General features: G+C 37.1%; 2 protein-coding genes and 2 long non-coding RNA genes across 6 annotated transcripts in view; 3 read left to right on the top strand and 1 right to left on the bottom strand.

Annotated features, from left to right (window-relative positions):
- Window positions 1–46: 46 nt before the first annotated feature.
- On the bottom strand, window positions 47–5,239 carry LOC106087967 (lethal(2)neighbour of tid protein 2). The gene is made up of 2 exons (XM_013253198.2): window positions 4,894–5,239; window positions 47–1,487 (listed from the first exon to the last, which is right to left on the bottom strand). The coding sequence occupies exons 1-2, from the start codon at window positions 5,168–5,170 to the stop codon at window positions 157–159; spliced, it is 1,608 nt and encodes a 535-aa protein (XP_013108652.1). The 5' UTR covers window positions 5,171–5,239; the 3' UTR covers window positions 47–156.
- LOC106087969 (uncharacterized) lies at window positions 1,600–4,820 on the top strand. The gene is made up of 2 exons (XR_001221366.2): window positions 1,600–1,735; window positions 4,637–4,820. It is a non-coding gene; the product is annotated as an uncharacterized LOC106087969 (long non-coding RNA).
- On the top strand, window positions 2,172–4,120 carry LOC106087968 (protein tumorous imaginal discs, mitochondrial). 2 transcript variants are annotated; one of them, XM_013253200.2, is made up of 2 exons: window positions 2,172–3,652; window positions 3,729–3,819. In XM_013253200.2, the coding sequence occupies exon 1, from the start codon at window positions 2,281–2,283 to the stop codon at window positions 3,649–3,651; it is 1,371 nt and encodes a 456-aa protein (XP_013108654.1). In that variant the 5' UTR covers window positions 2,172–2,280; the 3' UTR covers window position 3,652; window positions 3,729–3,819. The 2 variants fall into 2 exon arrangements, with proteins under 2 accessions (XP_013108654.1, XP_013108653.1); XM_013253199.2 differs by having other exon boundaries at window positions 2,174–3,647; window positions 3,729–4,120.
- Window positions 5,240–12,594: 7,355 nt separating the features above from the next.
- The window catches only part of LOC106087963 (uncharacterized), a 33,749-nt gene continuing 27,226 nt past the window's right edge, over window positions 12,595–19,117 (top strand). Inside the window, exon 1 of one of the 2 annotated variants that reach the window (XR_009398381.1) lies at window positions 12,595–12,793. This is a non-coding gene — a long non-coding RNA (uncharacterized LOC106087963). Of the gene's footprint in view, window positions 12,794–12,836; window positions 13,255–19,117 lie in introns of those variants that run through there. The other variant, XR_009398382.1, reaches the window with a different exon arrangement.

Below are 19,117 nucleotides of genomic sequence, written 5' to 3'. Positions count from 1 at the left end.
TCTATAAATATGTTTTTTTTTCACTAAAAGTAATAAAAAAACACAATTGTAAGATAAAATTTGTAAAACTTTATTGGCCTTCTCCTCGTTTCGTCATTGAAATATTCAAATTTAATATATAATTTTCCCAACACATTAATTGTGTTTTTGTTTACATTAATTGTGTTTTTGTTTTTTGGCTTTCATCTTGGCACCATTGCTGGCAGCACTTTTCTGAATCAATTCCTCTTCATGTTTTCTAACCGTCGTACTCTGATTGATAGTCTTGAACATGGTACGGGCCACACCAAACAATAAAATCAAATGGCACAAATGTAAAACAAAACTGGAGAAATCTGTGCTAGGATAGGTGTTCCAACAGAATTCAATGAGGCCCAAGAGCAGATAACGCAGTCCCAGGCTGAACTCGGCCGACCAAGCCAAATAGGGCAGGGAATGGAAATACCAAACATAGAATTGATAGTGCAGGGAACGGGCGCACATAACACCAATGAAATTGCATAAGAAGAAGGGCAACAAAGCCAATTGGGTACATTGATCGAAATGTATGGAGACTTCTTTGTCGTCTTCCGCTTCATCGTTGTTAACAGGTTCATTGGCTGGCTTAATTGGCCCCTTGAGACCCGTCGATTTCTGCAGGCTCTTCTCGAAACTGTGAAGAAAGGCTTCTTGGTCTGGCGTCAGCTTTTCCTCCACATTTGGTTTGGGCTTTAAGGGGGCGGCTTTGGATTTGGCTTTGTTTACCTTGTTTTCCTTTATTCTTTTATTTTGTTGCGCCAACTGGGGTTGCAACATATCCTGCAATGCCCTTAAGCGGACATAGTTTTTGAAATAAGAAACAGCGGGCCTAGCAAAAACAATTATCAGCAGTAGATGCAAGGCCAACAGAGTGAGATGGAAATATTTGTTTTCAAAGATTTCTCTGGGTAAAAATCTGTAATTTACTGTCCACTTATGCTCAAAGATACGTCCTAAATCAAAACTTCCTTTAATATACGACCAGGGATGTGTCAATAGGAAAGGCAGACCAATCACCAACTGTCCCAATCCACATATTGCCAATTGAAGCACCGTTTTCAAGAAACCCAGATTGATGAGATAAAACGCCAGCAGAGCCGGAGCAAAAAGTAAAATATTCATTTTGCATCCCACTCCCAAGCTGAAGCATATACTGCCCCAGGTCCAGCGGCGATCCATGAACAAATTTAGAGCTGCATATAGGAACAATATGGCCACAGGGTCATTAAAAAGTCTCAGCACATAGATTGAATGAATGCGATACGATGTAAAGGCACTAATGACCAAAACATAGGGTGGTACTTTACGACTTTTCGAATAGAGTCGGAGCACCAACCACATTTGCAACAAATAGATGACACCGAAGATGTATTGTGCCAAACGAATATTTTGTCCATGCGAAGTAATGAAGTATAGAGCTGAGTAGATGTAAACAAAGGCCGCAGGGTAGACCAGAGGTCCCGTATCACCTGAAAGAACACAGAAAAAGAATGCAAAGTAAAAAAAAATTAAAAATTTTGTTTGCCTTAAAACATTTTCAAAAGTCTTACAGAAAAATTTGTCAAAATTTTATTCTATCAATCATTTTTTGTTAATATTTTTTATAAAAAATATTATCGTCGCTTAGCTTCACATAACATTTTATCCCGATCAACCCACGTGGGTGTTTATTTGGAGGTGGGGTGGTCCCCACAAACACTTGGCGCCAAATTTGGATGTAAGATTCGGATTCTAGTCCTAATTGCTGCGATCGACCAACATGTCCTTTAAGGGTTCTTTGGGGGCCCCAGACATTTGGCTCCAATATTGGATACAAGTTTCGTAGTCCTCTTCCAAACACCTTTCTTTGGACACCCATATTTTCATGTTCGTGGAACTTTGTGGGTTTAAGGGTGGGAGTTGTTTCCCCGGTGACTAGAGACTAAATATTTATCGAAACTTGATTTTCACAAAAAATTAGTTTTTATTAATTTTTTACTCGAAATTTTATTTTTCACTCGAAATTTGATAAAGACTATAAAATATTAATTACTGAATAAGCACTCGAAAGACCTATAGTGAAAAAAAAACACAGAAACGCCCTTTTGCTAGGTTTGCTCTTTTGCCTCAGCTCTGATATCATTGTGAATGACACTTTTCTAGTTTGTCAAAAGAAAAGTACACATTCACAATCAGAGACAGCATGCGAGTTACGGCATTTCATCAGCTGAAAATTGTGTGAGATACTCCGAGGAGAATTTCGAGAAAATTTCCTTCAGCAAGATGATAACGTGTAATCGCTTAAATCTCCATCTATTACGAAAAGTATCAATTAAAAATTACCCCGCACAATCTTTACTATCGATCACTTACAATGTAAGTCAGCAACAGCAGCCACATTTTCTAGCAACTATAGCAGCATTTACGAAACAATGTCAAAAAAGTCCAAACTATGAAGGAGGTCTTGCAGGGCAGCAGCAGTTGCCGCAGCGACGTAATTTCCATACAACAAATGCAGTGAAGGCAAAAGACTATTACCAAACACTGGGAGTGGCCAAAAATGCTTCGGCTAAGGAAATTAAAAAGGCCTATTATCAGCTGGCGAAAAAATATCATCCAGACACGAATAAGGAGGATCCTGATGCAAGTCGTAAGTTCCAGGAAGTCTCCGAGGCCTATGAAGTTTTAAGTGATGACACTAAACGCAGGGAATATGATACCTATGGCCAAACAACGGAAAATATGAACAGAGCTGGTGGTGGATTTGGTGGTCATGGTCCCCAGGGTTTCTCACAGAATTGGCAGTTCAGGTCAACCATCGATCCCGAAGAATTGTTCCGCAAGATTTTCGGTGATGGAAATTTCCGTTCCAATGCCTTTGATGATTTTGCTGAGTCTCAATATGGCTTTGGACGTTCACAAGAGGTTGTGATGGACTTGTCTTTTGCCCAGGCAGCGCGTGGTGTCAACAAAGATATAAACGTCAATGTTGTGGACACATGTCCCAAGTGTAATGGCACCAAATGTGAGCCGGGCACAAAACCTGGACGTTGTCAATACTGCAATGGCACTGGCATGGAAACTATTTCTACGGGACCGTTTGTAATGCGCTCCACATGCCGCTATTGTCAAGGCACTAGACAATACATAAAATACCCTTGTGCCGAATGTGAAGGCAAGGGTCAAACGGTGCAAAGAAAAAAAGTGACAGTACCTGTACCTGCGGGCATAGAAAATGGACAGACAGTTCGTATGCAAGTAGGCAAGAAGGAGCTGTTCATAACTTTCCGCGTAGAACCCAGCCGATATTTCCGACGCGATGGTGCCGATGTGCACACAGACGCTGTCATATCGTTATCACAGGCTGCTCTGGGAGGCACAATACGTGTCGAAGGCGTCTACGAAGATCAATGGCTGAACATAGAACCCGGCACTTCATCGCATCATAAGATTTTCCTGAAGGGCAAAGGTCTAAAACGAGTCAATGCTCATGGTCATGGTGATCATTATGTAAATGTCAAAATAGAAATTCCCAAAACATTAACCAAAGAGCAGAAAGAGTTGCTGCAACGATTTGCCGAATTGGAAACGAATACCCCAGGATCAGTGCATGGCATAACGAAACGAACGGATGGCAGTAAAAAAGCAACGTAAAGTATAATCATCACAACATACTAGCTAGATATAGGCAATATCCTAAAAAAGTTAATTTCAACATTTGAAATTTTTAGATCGACGAGTAGTACAAACGAACAAAACAAATCTAGTGAAGCAAGCACTGAGAAGTTCTCTGAAAATTCTGCGTCCCAAAAAACATCAACGTCAACCTCCAACTCATCAGCGAAATCTGAAGAAGGGGACAAAAAAGATTCCGGATTTTTGTCCAAACTGAAATCGATGTTTAATTGAAGACAATTTTATTATGTTTCCAAAACTTTCACTGTTTGTAATGTGAGCGATAGAAAAGCAAGAAAGGAAGGGTGTTTAGTTAATATATTGCCTCCTTAATATTTTTTATGAATTAGTTTTAATTATACATAAAATCAAGCCGTTATGTAACGTAATTGTTAGTTATTTTAATTGTAAAAAATAACAATAAACAGAACTCAAAACAAACGAAGAACTCCCCTACGTTATTATTTTCTGTAAATAACTTCCTATGGAAGAAGAAGGAAGTTATCACAAATGGATGGGAAGAGGTCTTTTTATTACTGATTCCGGACAACTTTAGTGGAAAATCTATTACTACATTAAATTTTCAATCTAAATTTAAACAGCATTAGTGTTGAAGGTATATTCATTTAAAAAAAAAACTTTTTTTATGTTCTCATCGGGTTGAACCCAGACGTTCAGAGAATAGGCTGACATGGTGAGCCCCCTAAAGCAGCCCTTAATAGCATACGTTTGAGCACCAAATCGCCTGGGCTAGATTGCTAGTGCTCCTTTTTCTCTTTTGATTTGCTTCTTATTTACCTCAGTTTTTTGGCATCCCTCCCTCTACCTGCACGTCAATTCTCTTCCATATTTGATATCCTTAGAATACAACTTGTTAAAATAAATTTTAATATTAAAAAATTTTAATCATATAAGATTTCATTGAATATGTTGCAGTCTTTATAAATATTTTGTTTATTTTCAGAAAACTACAACAGATATTTAATTGGATTAATACTGCTTGAATTATCAATATCTGACAGCAAAAAATTCGTTTTCCCAAAATCCGTTCATTCTTGCAATATAAAATCCTAGCAACATTGTTGCTGCAACAATAGAGTGCTGACAAACATGTTCCTGATTATTAAACAAAAATAGAACAAGCTAAACACATTTTCAGAAATGTCATTCCATAATTGGTAAATTTGGCACCTGAGTTAAAAAGCTAATGACACAACTTACCCTTTAGAAGTGTATAATCTGTAGTCCCATTGAGAAATCCTTCACATTCCTGCATATAAGCTTTCCAATCGATCTCCGTGTAAGGTACGCGATTAATAACAAACACATTTAGCAATAATTCCGCCAACAAAATGAAGACTGAGACAATGGGCAGAGCAGCTGGATCGAGGATAAGATATTTAACAAATTTAAAGTTTACATATTTTTTGTAAATTTTTTGGACAATATTCGTGTTTTTGTTGGACCTCACTGGAGGCTTGGAGGGTTTTGGTGCCATTTTTTGTAAACGACAACGTTAACGTTGTAGCCGGCCCGCACTGTTTTGTTGTTGGTATAATTATTGTTGAGGGGGAGGTGCGTGTTGCTGATAATCAGCTGTAGCCAATTGACATTCCAAGAAATGACGTCTCGAAGGTAGAACCTACTTTAAATGCGTGTTTATTTCTTCAAGTATATGGGAGCTTCATAATTTTAAACGAACGAAGTGGAAGAGAGACATGGTTAAGAATAACCGTGTTTTATTTAATCCTATCCCGTGCAAGTCAGTTGCCGAATTACCGCATACGGGATCGAGTGCGCTTTCGAATCGAATGACATTTCATCTCGTATTTAATACATTTTATAACCCTTTTTCAAACATTAACTGTAAAATATTTTATAATTGTGATCGACCTAAACATTTGCGTTCCTAAATTTCATAAATTCTCTTTCAATAAAGGAATAACTAATTCACAATAGAGAGATTTCGAACGATTTTACTGGTTCACGTATGTGGTAATTCGGGCCCAGATGTTCTGAATAGAATGGAAGTGCAAAGTAATACTGGAAAGATATCGATATCATGCGCTAACAGACAATAATAACCCATGAATCGTAATTCGCCTTGTATACTACTAAAATAAAACACACAAATATTACCGGCACGGGATAGCTGTGAGCATCACATAAGCTGGAACTTTGTGGTCCTATTTGTGCGGTGTTCATCGCTGTCACGAGAAGCTTAGCTGCCAGCTACAAGGCGCGTCCACAGGTTGCAGATTCATGGGTTATTATTGTGGAATGATCCATACGGAGCAAGGCGGGTTTAAAAAGGTGGTCTCACGCGAACAGCTATTAAAAGCCGGCCAAGTTTGACAGAATTAAGATGTCAGGTTTATGTTTGCATTCTCTTTGTTGTCATCTGGCAAGATGGCGAATTGTACCATATGATTTGTGATTGTTGTACAAATTAAAACCACCTTTAATTGTTTCGCCATGCATACGCAGTAGCTGCAACGGCAATCAGCGGTATCGAGCGGGTAGTCTCAGTAAGAGGCCGGGTGGCACCGGCTCTTAAGATATATAAAGTTGCAGGTAGTCGTAGTTGCCCAACAACAAAATATTGAGTCCAATATATGTCAAAATCAGTGATTTGTGAAACTCTGATTTTGTGTATGTAATTAGTTCACGCCATTTTTCGTTGTTTGTGTGTGCTATGGTTCTTAACAATAATACACACTCACCCAAACAAAACTCATTGGCAGTTAGTGCACTTCGCGAGAAAAAATTGTACTCAGCTGTTTACGGTACACTACCTGGTAATTATGTCATGCCGGCTCTTGCGTAAATACTGAGTGCCTATGATGCTCGATACATCAAGGCGAGTTATTGGAACCTTAATTGACCAATGGCCATCATGTTCCCGCAGCGATCGGTCGTATAGACCGGAACGAGCTTGCTTGTTCGCTTGACGAGGATCGACACCTCCACATGTAAATGTGGCTACAACAAATTTTTTTCCAAATCCCTGTCCCAATTCGGTCCAGATTTGGATATAACTGCCATATATACCGATCTCTCAATTAAAGCTCTAGGGCCCATAATAGGCGCATTTGTCCGATTTCGCAGAAATGTGGTAGAACCAGTTGTGTAAGGCTCCCCGACTGTTCTGTTTTGATTTCCAACAACTGTGCCAAGTCCGCTCCAAATCGGTCTATAACCTGATATTAGCTCCTATATAAACCGATCTCCCGAAATTTTGCATGTAGTTTTCTGTTTTGATTTTCAACAATTGTGCCAAGTCCGCTCCAAATCGGTCTATAACCTGATATAGCTCCCATAAAAACCGATCTCCCGATTTGACTCCTTAAGCCCTTACAAGCCGCAATTTTTGTCCGATTTGGCTAAAATTTTGCAAGTGGTGTTCCATTATGATTTCCTCCAACAACTGTGTTAAGCACGGTCCGAATCGGTCTATAGCCTGATATAGCTCCCATGTAAACCGGTCTCTCGATCAACCTTGTTCGGTTCATAGAAGCTTTAATTTTTGCTGGTTTGACAGAAGTTTGGTATGTAGAATAAAATTATGCCCTGCACAAATTTTGCACAACTATTTACATGACATAATTACCAGGTAGTGTACCGTAAACAGCTGAATACAATATTTTCTCATGAAGTACTCTATCTGTCAACGAGTTTTGTTTGTGTGTTTGTATTATAGTTAAGAAATATGAAACATACAAACAACGAAAAATGGCGCGAATTAGTAACATACACGAAAACAGAGTTGCACTAATCACTCAATATTTTAATATTTTGTTGTTGGGCAACGGCCACTACCTGTAAATGAATATATCTTGACTATTTCCTCTATGACTCTCAAAATATGTAAGGATTCGGTCGAAATTCCATGATTTTAATAAAAATTTGCAAAAACAAAATTTTAATGCAATTTTTTAAGAAAAAAATTTAATGAAATTTTTTCTACCGGTTGATATTTTAATGACATTTTTTACAGGTTAAAATTTTGATGCAATTTTTTCTTAAGACAAAACTTTATGTTTTTTTCTTAAATGTTAGTAAAATTTTTGGACAAAAATTATTAAAAGTTTTTTTTTAAAAAAACACATCATTAACATTTTTTCTAAAAATATTTCGATAAAAGATTCTCAAGAAAAATTTCCCTGACATTTGTACAGTTTTTTTTCATTTCGCTGTTTTTTAACTCAAGCTCGGGGGGTCTTTCCGTTTTTTTATTTAAGTTATTTATCATCGGAATGCCCCTGTTCCTTAATGGAAGTTCATAGGCAAATATGCATTTTTGTCCCACTACTGAGCGGTTTACGTTCGTTCGAGTCACACAAACATAGTGGGACAGGTAGTGATTCTTCGACAAATTTATTAAGTTCGTTCATACATTCATAGTTTCCGCCTTGTCCACCCATGTAGATATGTAGCTTTTAGATAATTTATTCGAAACTTCGCAATAAACAGAAATGCTAGTGGGTTTTATTCAAATATAGGTCAAACTAAACGAAGAGCCATGACAAATGTTAAATATCGCATTAAAGAATCTTAACTATTTACTTTGCCCGTCCACAAAAATACCTAGGTTAATACTAATAAGCATATAAATGTGCATGCTACAATGCTAAAATCAAGAGAATACAAAAAAATACACAACTCCATTATATCGGTCAGCTGTTATCGTTCGTTATTACAGTTTGAATTTATTATCACCGTTATCGTTATCAGTATTGAATGAATGATACTCTGCGTGAGTTCGGGTAGCTTGCTTGTATGTACGTGTGTGACTTTATTTGAGGCGATAATATAGAAATTGTTTTTGTCGCTTTAGGTTAGTTGATACAGCAGCATATTTGTTGCTAGTTTCAATGTTTGTAAATCAAGAGATAGAAAGTTAATCATTTTTCGCACCGACTATTACTTATCAACTAGTTTTTATTGAATCCATTTAGTAAAACCAAATACAAACGTACAAAAGTACAACTAAGTGAATAAACACAGTGCGATTTAACCAGTAAGCTTGGCAGTATACCCAAAGAAAAGTTGATACAAAACGTGCTAATTTCAGTACCGTACGGTATTGATAGTAAAGCAACAGCGTATGGTACAAACCGTATGGATGGTATGGATGAAACATAAATTAAATTATTAGTACCGTTTGGTACTAGCCTTTTAACTGTCATTGGATTTAATACCAATATGTTATTGGTTTTAGCACTAGACCGTTATTGGTTTTAGTACCAAACCGAATATGAATATCATAATGAATATCATAATAATAATAATTTTATTCTACATACCAAACTACGGTCAAACCAGCAAAAATTAAAGCTTCTAGGAACCGAACAAGGATGATCGAGAGACCGGTTTACATGGGAGCTATATTAGGTTATAGAATGATTTGGCACAGTTGCTGGAAGTCTTAACAGAACGCCGCATGAAAAATTTCAGCCATATCGGACCAAAGTTACGGCTTCCAGGGGCTCAATGAGTGAAATTGGGAGATCGGTTTATATATAGACCGATTTGAGCCGTACTTGGCGCAGTTGCTGAAAGTCGTAACAGAACACCGCATGAAAAATTTCAGCGATATCGGACAAAAGTTACGGCTTCCAGGGGCTCAATGAGTGAAATCGGGAGATCGGTTTATATAAGAGCTATATCAGGTTATAGACCGATTTGAGCCGTACTTGGCACAGTTGTTGGAACTCATAACAGAACACTGCATGCAAAATTTCAGCCATATCGGACAAAATTGGGGCTTCCAGGGGCTCAAGAAGTTAAATCGGGAGATCGGTTTATATAATAGCTATATCAGGTTTTAGGCCGATTTAGACTGTACTTGATACAGCTGTTGGAAGTCATAGCAGAACACTACATGCAAAATTTCAGCCAAATCGGACAAACATTGCGGCTTCCAGGGGCTCAAGAAGTTAAATCGGGAGATCGGTTTATATGGGAGCTATATCAGCTTATAGACCGATTTAGACTGTACTTGAAACAGCTGTTGGAAATCATAACAGATTACTACATGCTAAATTTCAGGCAAAATAAAATTCGGATAAAATAAATTCGGACAAAAATTGGGAGCTAAATCTAAATCTCAACCGATATGGCCCAACATCAATAATAAGTATCTGTGCATAATTTTAAGCGGCTAGTTTAAGCGTTCAAACGACAAACTGACAGACGAACATGGCTAGATCGACTCAGAACGAAGAGAGCAACAAGAATATATATGCTTTATGGGGTCTTAGACGAATATTTCGAGATGTTACAAACGAAATGACTAGATTAGTATATCCCCCACCCTACGGTGGTGGGTATAAAAAACCCATTGAAAATAATTGCAATCTAATTTTAGTTCGATTATTTATGTTAATAATTACAAAAAGAAATGGAAGGCCACCGTAGCACAGAGGTTAGCATGTCCGCCTATGACGCTAAACGCCTGGGTTCGAATCCTGGCGAGACCATCAGAAAAATGTTCAACGGTGGTTTTCCTCTCCTAATGCTGGCGACATTTTTGAGGCACTATGCCATTTAAAAACTGCTCTCCAAAGTGGTGTCGCACAGCGTTCGGACTCGGCTATAAAAAGGGGGCCCTTTATCATTGAGCTTAAACTTGAATCGGACTGCACTAATTGATATGTGAGAAGTTTGCCCCTGTTCCTAATGGAATGTTCATGGGCAAAATTTGCAATTTGCAATGTAACACCGTGACCCACCTCAATTCTTTATTTTCAATAATTGATTCCATATCCATTGATTCCCAGAAGTCATATCAATGCACCAACACTGCATCGTTTTCCACACAAGAGACTATCATGTGTCTGTACAGATTGTCCTTAGAATTTGTACTTATTTGAACAGGTTTTACGCACTCTAATTGTATTAAAATAATTTATTTATTTGTTTAACAAATATTTTATAATATCGTTTATATTTTAAGTACAAATTTTCAGGTTGCACTTATAAGGTGAGGTCATGCGAACAGCTGAGTACAATTTTTTTATTTTTGTTTTGATTTTGCAGTAAATCTAAAAGTCAAAGACTTGATAAAAGCGCGCTCTAATCGGCATGTATTCTCATATGTATTGTACTTTTTTATAGTCATGTATCTAAATGTATGTTCGATGAAATTAAAGCTCGATCTAATCGAAAAAGTTACATATTTATTGCAAAATTCATTTGTCATATAAAATTTTTCGTACGTATCACACGAGTGTACAACTTTCAGGGTTGCTGTTTTTGAAATTACATATAACATGCCTTATTTCAAGATATATTCATTTACAGGTAGTGGCAGTTGCCCAATAACAAAATATTGGGCGCACTATCTGTCAAAATCCGGGATTAGTACAACTCTGATTTTGAGTATGTTACTAGTTCGCGCCATTTTGCGTTGTTTGTGTAAGTTATGGTTCTTAACTATAATGCACACACACACAACCAAAACTTGTTGACAGATAGTGTACTACTCAGCTGTTTACCTGGTAATTATATCACGAGTGCAGGCTTTTGTGGAACATTTGTTGTCAGGATTGCCATGATATATTTTTCACAAATAAATGTGGCCACTTGCAGAAATGCCTCTATTGTGAATACATGCAATTGCCTCGTATTGTTTTGATAGATTGATAAATGGCGTTACCACTTCATGGCAAACAAACAGACATGCACTGGAAGCATGCAATACGGCGCTGTCGTAAACGCTAATCCATGTTATCACTATGTTGTGAAACTGAGGTCTGTTCGGGGATTCCACACACTCCTCCATGCACTTCGACCTCACTGTACTAGAGCCCACGCCCTTGAGGCCCGCCATATACTTACATACTGATTTCGACCCGGATGTTTGTTTGATGTTCATCGTCATAACGAGAAGCTCAGCTGAGAGCTACCGGTCGAGTCCACAGGTTGTGATTAGTGAAAGGCTTTGTATACGGAGTAGCTGCAATTGAAGCCGCGGACAATCAGCGGTATCGAAGGGAGAGTCTCCGTGAGAGGTCGGTCGGCAACGACTCTTGCTTAAATACTGAGTGCCAATGGTACTCGATGTGACAAGGCGATCTATTGGCGTCTTTTAATAACCTATGGCTATAACGTTCCCGCGGCGATCGGTGACCGGAACGAGTTTGAAGAGAATCGCTACCTCCACATACAAATGTGGCCGCAACATCATCAACAATGACTGATTTCGAAAACTGTAAATCCCTTCCCAGAATTGCTTTTGCGTCTATTGTTATGGCACAAAGCTCTCCCTGAAATGTTGTGTGTGTCCAGTTTCTGTCTCCTCAGTCTGCCCCCGCATCCATAGTGTCCAGAAGGGAAACTTGGTCGTATTCTGTCAACACGCGCGGCTCAGCGCGGTGACTGTCGACCCATCTCCCTGCTGTTAAATGCCCTCTCAATACTCGAGAAGGCCGCCATTGCGTACTCCCTGAGTTGGAGAAACGTCTCAACTTCAAGCATCACTGTGTGGGGGGCGTCTTCTCCGGCCTGCCCTTGAGTTATGCCAGAAGTTCTTCGACGACGGATCTCACTCACCTTCAAGTCTTTTTTGTTAAAAAAAAAAAATTTTGTTTGAAATGTCATATGCTACGTTTGGTAATAAGCATAATTACCTCTTTACAATTACGATACATTTGTTATACATTTACACTACATTTACGAGAGCATAACCAGGCCTTACAGCATTTGTACATGCAGCTATTGTAAATAATCTTCATATGGAGGCCTGGATATAGGCCCCAAACTGTAACATTTCCACTCATTTATATATATGCTGTTGTGGACTATGCCTTGGCTGCTTGTTGTTTGTTTTCATGTTATTTTCATCAATATGTGCGACGAGAGAGAGAGAGAGCATGCGAGAGGCCTCGACGAATAATAACAAAAATACAGCCGTTTAGTTGAAGTACGGTCGCGGCACAGCATACACAGAAAAATCAAAAAACCGTTGAATTGTTTTCGTTCCTTCGTTCTCGCGTTGCGCTCTGTTCGTTTTATTGTTAAAATTAAAATAAAAAACAAAAAATACTATATTTCTTTATTTATTTCGATGTCCAGTAGTGGTGGTTGCTGCTACTCAATATTCAAAAAGAAAAAATTGGTGTGTTTCTTTTTTTTTCTTAATTCTTTAAAACCCCCTTAAAAAATGAAAATAAAAACTCAACATCGTCGCCACTACTCAATGTGTTGTTTTGTTTTTCTGATAAATTTATAGAAAAAAAATGACAAAACAAAAACAATATATGTATGTGAAAAAGAAGCAATCCGAAAATGAAGAAAACAACAAATTCTGATTATAAAATATGATCGAAATTCTCAAAATCTAGAAAAACAAAGAATGTTTATGAATGATCTATTTTAGCAAAGATGAAGAAATCTTGAGATCTTGAGTGAGAAAGAAATTAAGCATACAAAGATTAACTATAACAATAATAAAAAATAAATAAATTATGGAACAGGCTGCCAAACAGTCGAAGGCGCTCCTACTTTCATACATTCGTTTATCGTTGGCGGCAGGTCTTGTTGTTTTGCAACTACACCACTGAGCCAAGAGTTGGATAGGTAGGCTGGCAGGCAAGAGAAGAATGAAAAAAGAGTTGGCAAGAGAAACCCAGTTGTTTGGTATTTTGAGTTTTTAAAGCTTTATTGCATTAAAAATCTCGAAAGGCAGTTTTACCTAGGGTGTTTTTGTTTTTTTTTCTTTCAAAAAATATGAAATGTGTTTTGATTACTTAGACAAGTTTAGAAAACAAAATTATAATTTCAAATTAAACGTAATATCTTTAAGTAAAGGTTCAATTAGTTAATTAAACTTTACTTTTTTCCTGTGAGTGGCAACATATGTGACAGAGTGAGTACGTACATGTGTGTGTGTTTCGGCCAAGCAGCCATATGATTGTCATTGTTTTCTCTTGATTTCCCGCCCATTTTTGATTTTATATCCGGTTTATCTATCGTCAACTGTCACTTTAATGTGACATTAAACTTCAATATGTCATAACAAAAAGACCAGTTGTTGTCCCATGCTATAATAATTTTTTTAAAGATGCTATTACACGACATGTGCTTTAAATATGTGCTGTCACTTTCTGTTTCCACAGGATTTTCCTTATGTCCATCCAATACGAATATAGTACCTCTAGTAGGCATGTTAAATAATTTTTTTTTGACATCTGTCTGCATGTATGTTGGATGAAATAAGAGCTCGCCCTAATCGAAAGTATTGCATATTTATTCCAAAATCCATTTTTAAACCCTACACCACCGCTGTGTTTTTTTTTTTCAATGCTAAGAAGACGAAGAGCTAGTCCCATTGGTAACTATACCGATCGGCTTATAATCATTTCCTGATTCGACTTAGCTATGCCCGTTTGTCTATCTGTCGGTATGGCAGCCTTACCGGTATCTTTCATGTGTTATAGCCTTTTAAGGCTGTAGTAGCCACAATTTTGGTTCGAGTTTTACACATTTTTAGGAGATTTTTTATATGACGTCCTAACTTGTGTGTACAATTTCATCAAAATCGGTTTATATTCCATATTTCAATAGGTATTTAAAATTAAACTTTGCATGAGGGGCATTATTTGACGTCCCAATTTCGTCAAAATCGGTTCAGATACACATATACATAGCTCCCATATATATCTGAACCCCACAATATGTTCGATTTAGGGGTGTTTTGGGGAGGTGGTCCCCCAAACACTTAGCCCTGAAAATATATTATCGTATTCTACACTCAAAAACCTTTTATTTAAGCCCCATATTGCCATGGTCAGTAAATAAGTCCTATTTGGGGGGTGTTTTGGGGAAGGGGTGGACCCTCAGAAACTTGGCCCACATTTGGATATCAGATTCGTATTCTTATCCTAAATATCTGAAATAAATATCGTGATTGGTCTAAATATATATTTGGTAGGTTTTATGGCTGGGCGGTCCCCCTAGATACCCCATCCGAAATATGGATACAAAATTTTTATTTTTAGGCTACTATACAAGAACACTCAAAATTTCGCTTAATTCGCTCCACCTATTACCGAAATCTGGCGTTTCTGAAAATAAGGGGAAGGGGCAGGGTCCGCCTCCCTTTCAGGTATTAAAAACATTTAGTGCCCTATTCAACACGGAATCATTATGCACCATTAGTGAGAATTTTATGAAAATCGGTTCAGTCGTTTTAGAGTTTATAAGGAACACACAAACAAACAAGCACATATTGATTTTTATATATAAGATTATAAAAAATTTTTTATAAAAAATTTTAAAGCGATTGCAAGACAAGCAGGTGTAATGGTCTGAAATGGGTTAAAAACTAATGAAATTTTTCACTCATATTCGCATGTCAAATAAAATACCATATGCCATATTTTGTAGAAATCGGACCAACATTGTGCCTACTACAGCCTTAAAAGTCCATATCGGATGAAAGGTTTATTAATAGGGGGCTTTATCTAAATCTAAACCGTATTGCTACGTCAAATAAAAGATCTTATGCAAAATTATGTGGCTAGAAAAGTCTAAAATTTCCATATCGGATTTACATGGGAGCTATATCAAAATCTGTCTGCTATTATCAGAAGACATTGTCTGCTATTGTAAGCAGACAGGGTCTGCTATTATAAGCAGACTTTTTCTATGAGTATAGGCTATTTATTCCCATCCCATTGCAATTCACACATTCATTTTATACCCACCACCATAGGATGGGGGTATACTAATCTAGTCATTCCTCTGGTGATACCTCGAAATATTCGTCTAAGGCCCCATAAAGTATATATATTCTTGATCCTTTCGACGTTCTGAGTGGATCTAGCAATGTCCGTTCGTCTGTCGAAATCACGATAGCGGTCGAATGACAGGTGTGTTAAGATGTAAAATAGAAAGCGTCCGTTTTTCGAAAAAAAAAAAAATAAATAAATAAAATTTTAAATATTTCAATAAAAACAAGTAAGAGCGTGCTAAGTTCGGCCGGGCCGAATCTTATATACCCTCCACCATGGATCGTATTTGTCGAGTTCTATGCGCGGTATCTCTTTTTAGGCAAACAAAGAATATTGAATAAGAACTGTTTGGAGCTATATCAAGTTATAGTCCAATCTGGACCATAAATGAATGCCGACTATTTCAGTTCATTCGGATAAGAACTGCGCCGTGTAGGGGCTCAAGAAGCAAAATCGGGAGATAGGTTTATCTGGGAGCTTTATCAAGCTATTGATCGATTCAGACCATATTAGACACGTATGTTGAAAGTCATGAGAGAAACCGTTGTACAAAATTTCTTCCAAATCGGATGAAAATTGCGCCCTCTAGAGGTTTATATGGCAGCTATATCAGGTTATGTACCGATTTGCGCCATACTTGGAAGCACAGTTATTGGAAGTCGTAACAAAACTCCTCATGCAAAATTTCAGCCAAATCGGATGAGAATTACGCCCTCTATTGGCTCAAGAGGTCAAGATCCAAAATCGGTTTGTATGACAGCTATATCAAAACATGGACCGATTTGGCCCATTTACAATTCCAACCGACCTACACTAATATAAAGTGTTTGTGCAAAATTTCAAGCGGCTAGCTTTACACTTTCGAAAGTTAGCGTGCTTTCGACAGACAGACGGACGGACGGACATGGCTAGATCGAGTTAAAATGACATGAAGATCAAGAATATATATGGGGTGTCAAACGCATATTTCGAGGTGTTACATACAGAATCACGAAATTATACACCCATCCTATGGTGGAGGGTATAAAAGTTGGGCTGACTTGTTTGTGGACACGGTTAGTGAATTCGTCGACAATCGAAGTTTATAACAGGCAATCTGTAAGACACGTCAGTCGATATGGCATATCGGTGACAAAATTCCAATAGTCTTAAAGAAGTTTTTGAAACCAATGTCATGATAGACGTTTGGACTGCTGGGTAATGTTTGCTGATATCAGCAAACTTATTTTTCTGTGTGAGTAGACTTCTGTTACGACCTTCAATTATACTCTTTTGCATATAAGAAACTATGCAAAGTACTTGACTGATGCAATAATGTATGCTGTAGGGTATATAAAATACAGTTTGGCGGAACTTAATGTTAAAAGTTTATTTTTTATTAAATTTTGGATTTTTTATTCTTGACTTATTAGGTCTAGGCCATTATTTCTTGATATACAAGTATAAACTCATTCAGATAAGGTTCTTTCTTCTGCCAATGCATACTAGCGAAGACTTCTGTGAACTACCTACCGACGTTTTTCTATTTCGATTAGTAGAGTAGTTTCTGATGCTTTTGATATCTTTCTTCTTCGTTAATTGCGAGGGACAATAACGTCAACATGGCAACATGTTTATCACCTAATAATTGCTGCTGTTCTTATTTATATTTTCATATAGAATAACAAAAACAAACTTCTTGTTTGCGTTGTGCAAGAATCATTTTCATACCAAAACTATTGTTGTTTGCTGTTGCTGTTTTTTAAATATTGTTATTGTTATTCTGTTTGGCAAAATAAATGACTAGTCCAGACGGAAAAAACAAATTAGCACATTTTGATTAAGGTTTTGTTTTACTTTTTTTTATTTCTTCTTCTACCATGCCACACCGCAGCGAACCGGTAACGTAAACAACAATAGGTGTGTTTTTGTTTGTTTAACACTGTGGGTGAGGTGGAAAATTTTTTTATGGGAAAGTACAGAGTAAGAAAGACAGAGTAGGAAAAAAACACATGCACCCAGAGAAATCATTGGTTGAAAATCGATTATAGGTATAAGTTGATAACAGTAGTAAATAATTTTTAATTGTCAGCTCTAAAGATCAGTCGTTTTATCATTTGTATAAAAAAATAAATTTATTTTGCTTTTAGTTGTTGTATTAACTACTCATTATTTGAAAATTCCTAACGGAGCACAAACAAAGAGTTAGCTCAACTACGATGACAGTCATATGCATATAATTTCTGTTTTAGTAAGTACTGCAACCAATCAGTTTCTTTAACCGAATGTGTTATTGTTATTTACATTCGGAAAAGCAATAAAGGTATTTCTTCTCTGTGTTAAATATGGTACAATTTATAAGTGCAAAAGTAAATGTTCGGTATTGACTTAATAATTATACTATGTAAAAGTTTTAGAAGTCTGTATTTCAATTCGCGCAAATCCTTTTTCAGCGAAGCTCACTGAGTTTATTGGATCTGCATAGTTCAGCTATTGGTTATTGATCGTGATGCAGTTATTTCATCAAGTTAGCGTAGTCCATTTTGTTATAATAGTTCCAAGACACGTGAAAACAATTTATAGTTTCTAGCTGGATATATCCCTGGTTGTCATAGAAAAACATATTTACATATTGGGACTCTTCAAATAAAGAAACGTAAACGAGGAAAAAGTTGTGCACAATTTTGGCAAAATTGGTCTATAATGCGCTTGCAGTGAACTTAGAAGTTAAAATCGGGCGAAATACATACATGGCAGCTATATATAGGGTTGCCCAAAAAGTAATTGAAAGTAAAAGAAAGTAAATGCATTTTTAATAGAACTTAGAATGAACTTTTATCAAATTTATAATTGCCATTTTGTTCGATAACCTTTTGCCATATTCCTGGCAAATTTAGTATTCCACGCTCATAGAAGTTCTGACCTTTATCTGCAAAAAACTGAACCAAGTGCGATTTTATAGCCTCATCATTGCCGAAAGTTTTACCATTTAAGGAGTTCTGCAAAGATCGAAATAAATGGTAGTGTGATGGTGCAAGGCCAGGGTTATATGGTGGATGCATCAAAAGTTCCCAGCCAAGCTCACTCAGTTTTTGGCGAGTGACCAAAGATGTGTGCGGTCTAGCGTTGTCTTGGTGGAATATGACACCTTTACGATTGACCCATTCTGGTCGCTTCTCCTTGATGGCTGTATTCAATTTGTCCAATTGTTGACAGTAAACATTCGAATTAATCGTTTGGTTCCTTGGAAGCAGCTCAAAATATACCACACCCTTCCAATCCCACCAAACAGACAGCATAACCTTCTTTTGGTGGATATCAGCCTTTGAAGTGGTTTGAGCTGGTTCACCATGCTTGGACCATGATCGTTTTCGACTAACGTTGTTGTAAACAATCCATTTTTCATCTCCAGTTATGATTCGTTTTAAAAACGGATCGAATTCATTGCGTTTAAGGTGCATATCACAAGCGTTGATTCGGTTTATTAAATGAATTTCTTTCAATACATGTGGTACCCGTATTAAAATTGACGCCAAACAAACAAATGTAAACAAAATTTCGCGCACTTTTTTTCTAAACCAAGCTTAAAGTAACAGCTGATAACTGACAGAAGAAAGAATGCAATTACAGAGTCACAAGCCGTTGAAAAAATTTGTCAACGCCGACTATATTACTACTATATTACCGACAATTACTTTTTGGGCAACCCAATATATTCATTTACAGTT

This window comes from Stomoxys calcitrans, chromosome 5 (assembly GCF_963082655.1).
Source record: "Stomoxys calcitrans chromosome 5, idStoCalc2.1, whole genome shotgun sequence".
In the NCBI taxonomy this organism is placed as follows: domain Eukaryota; kingdom Metazoa; phylum Arthropoda; class Insecta; order Diptera; family Muscidae; genus Stomoxys; species Stomoxys calcitrans.
This window is presented reverse-complemented; position numbering and strand designations above follow the sequence as displayed.

Bases quoted from the DNA above. Each gene is read 5' to 3' on its own strand.
- LOC106087968 (XM_013253199.2), top strand. From the start codon at position 2,281: ATGATAACGTGTAATCGCTTAAATCTCCATCTATTACGAAAAGTATCA. The intron at 3,648-3,728 runs GTAAAGTATAAT...TGAAATTTTTAG, and splicing joins GATGGCAGTAAAAAAGCAAC to ATCGACGAGTAGTACAAACG.
- LOC106087967 (XM_013253198.2), bottom strand. From the start codon at position 5,170: ATGGCACCAAAACCCTCCAAGCCTCCAGTGAGGTCCAACAAAAACACG. The intron at 1,488-4,893 runs GTAAGTTGTGTC...GTGTTCTTTCAG, and splicing joins AGATTATACACTTCTAAAGG to GTGATACGGGACCTCTGGTC.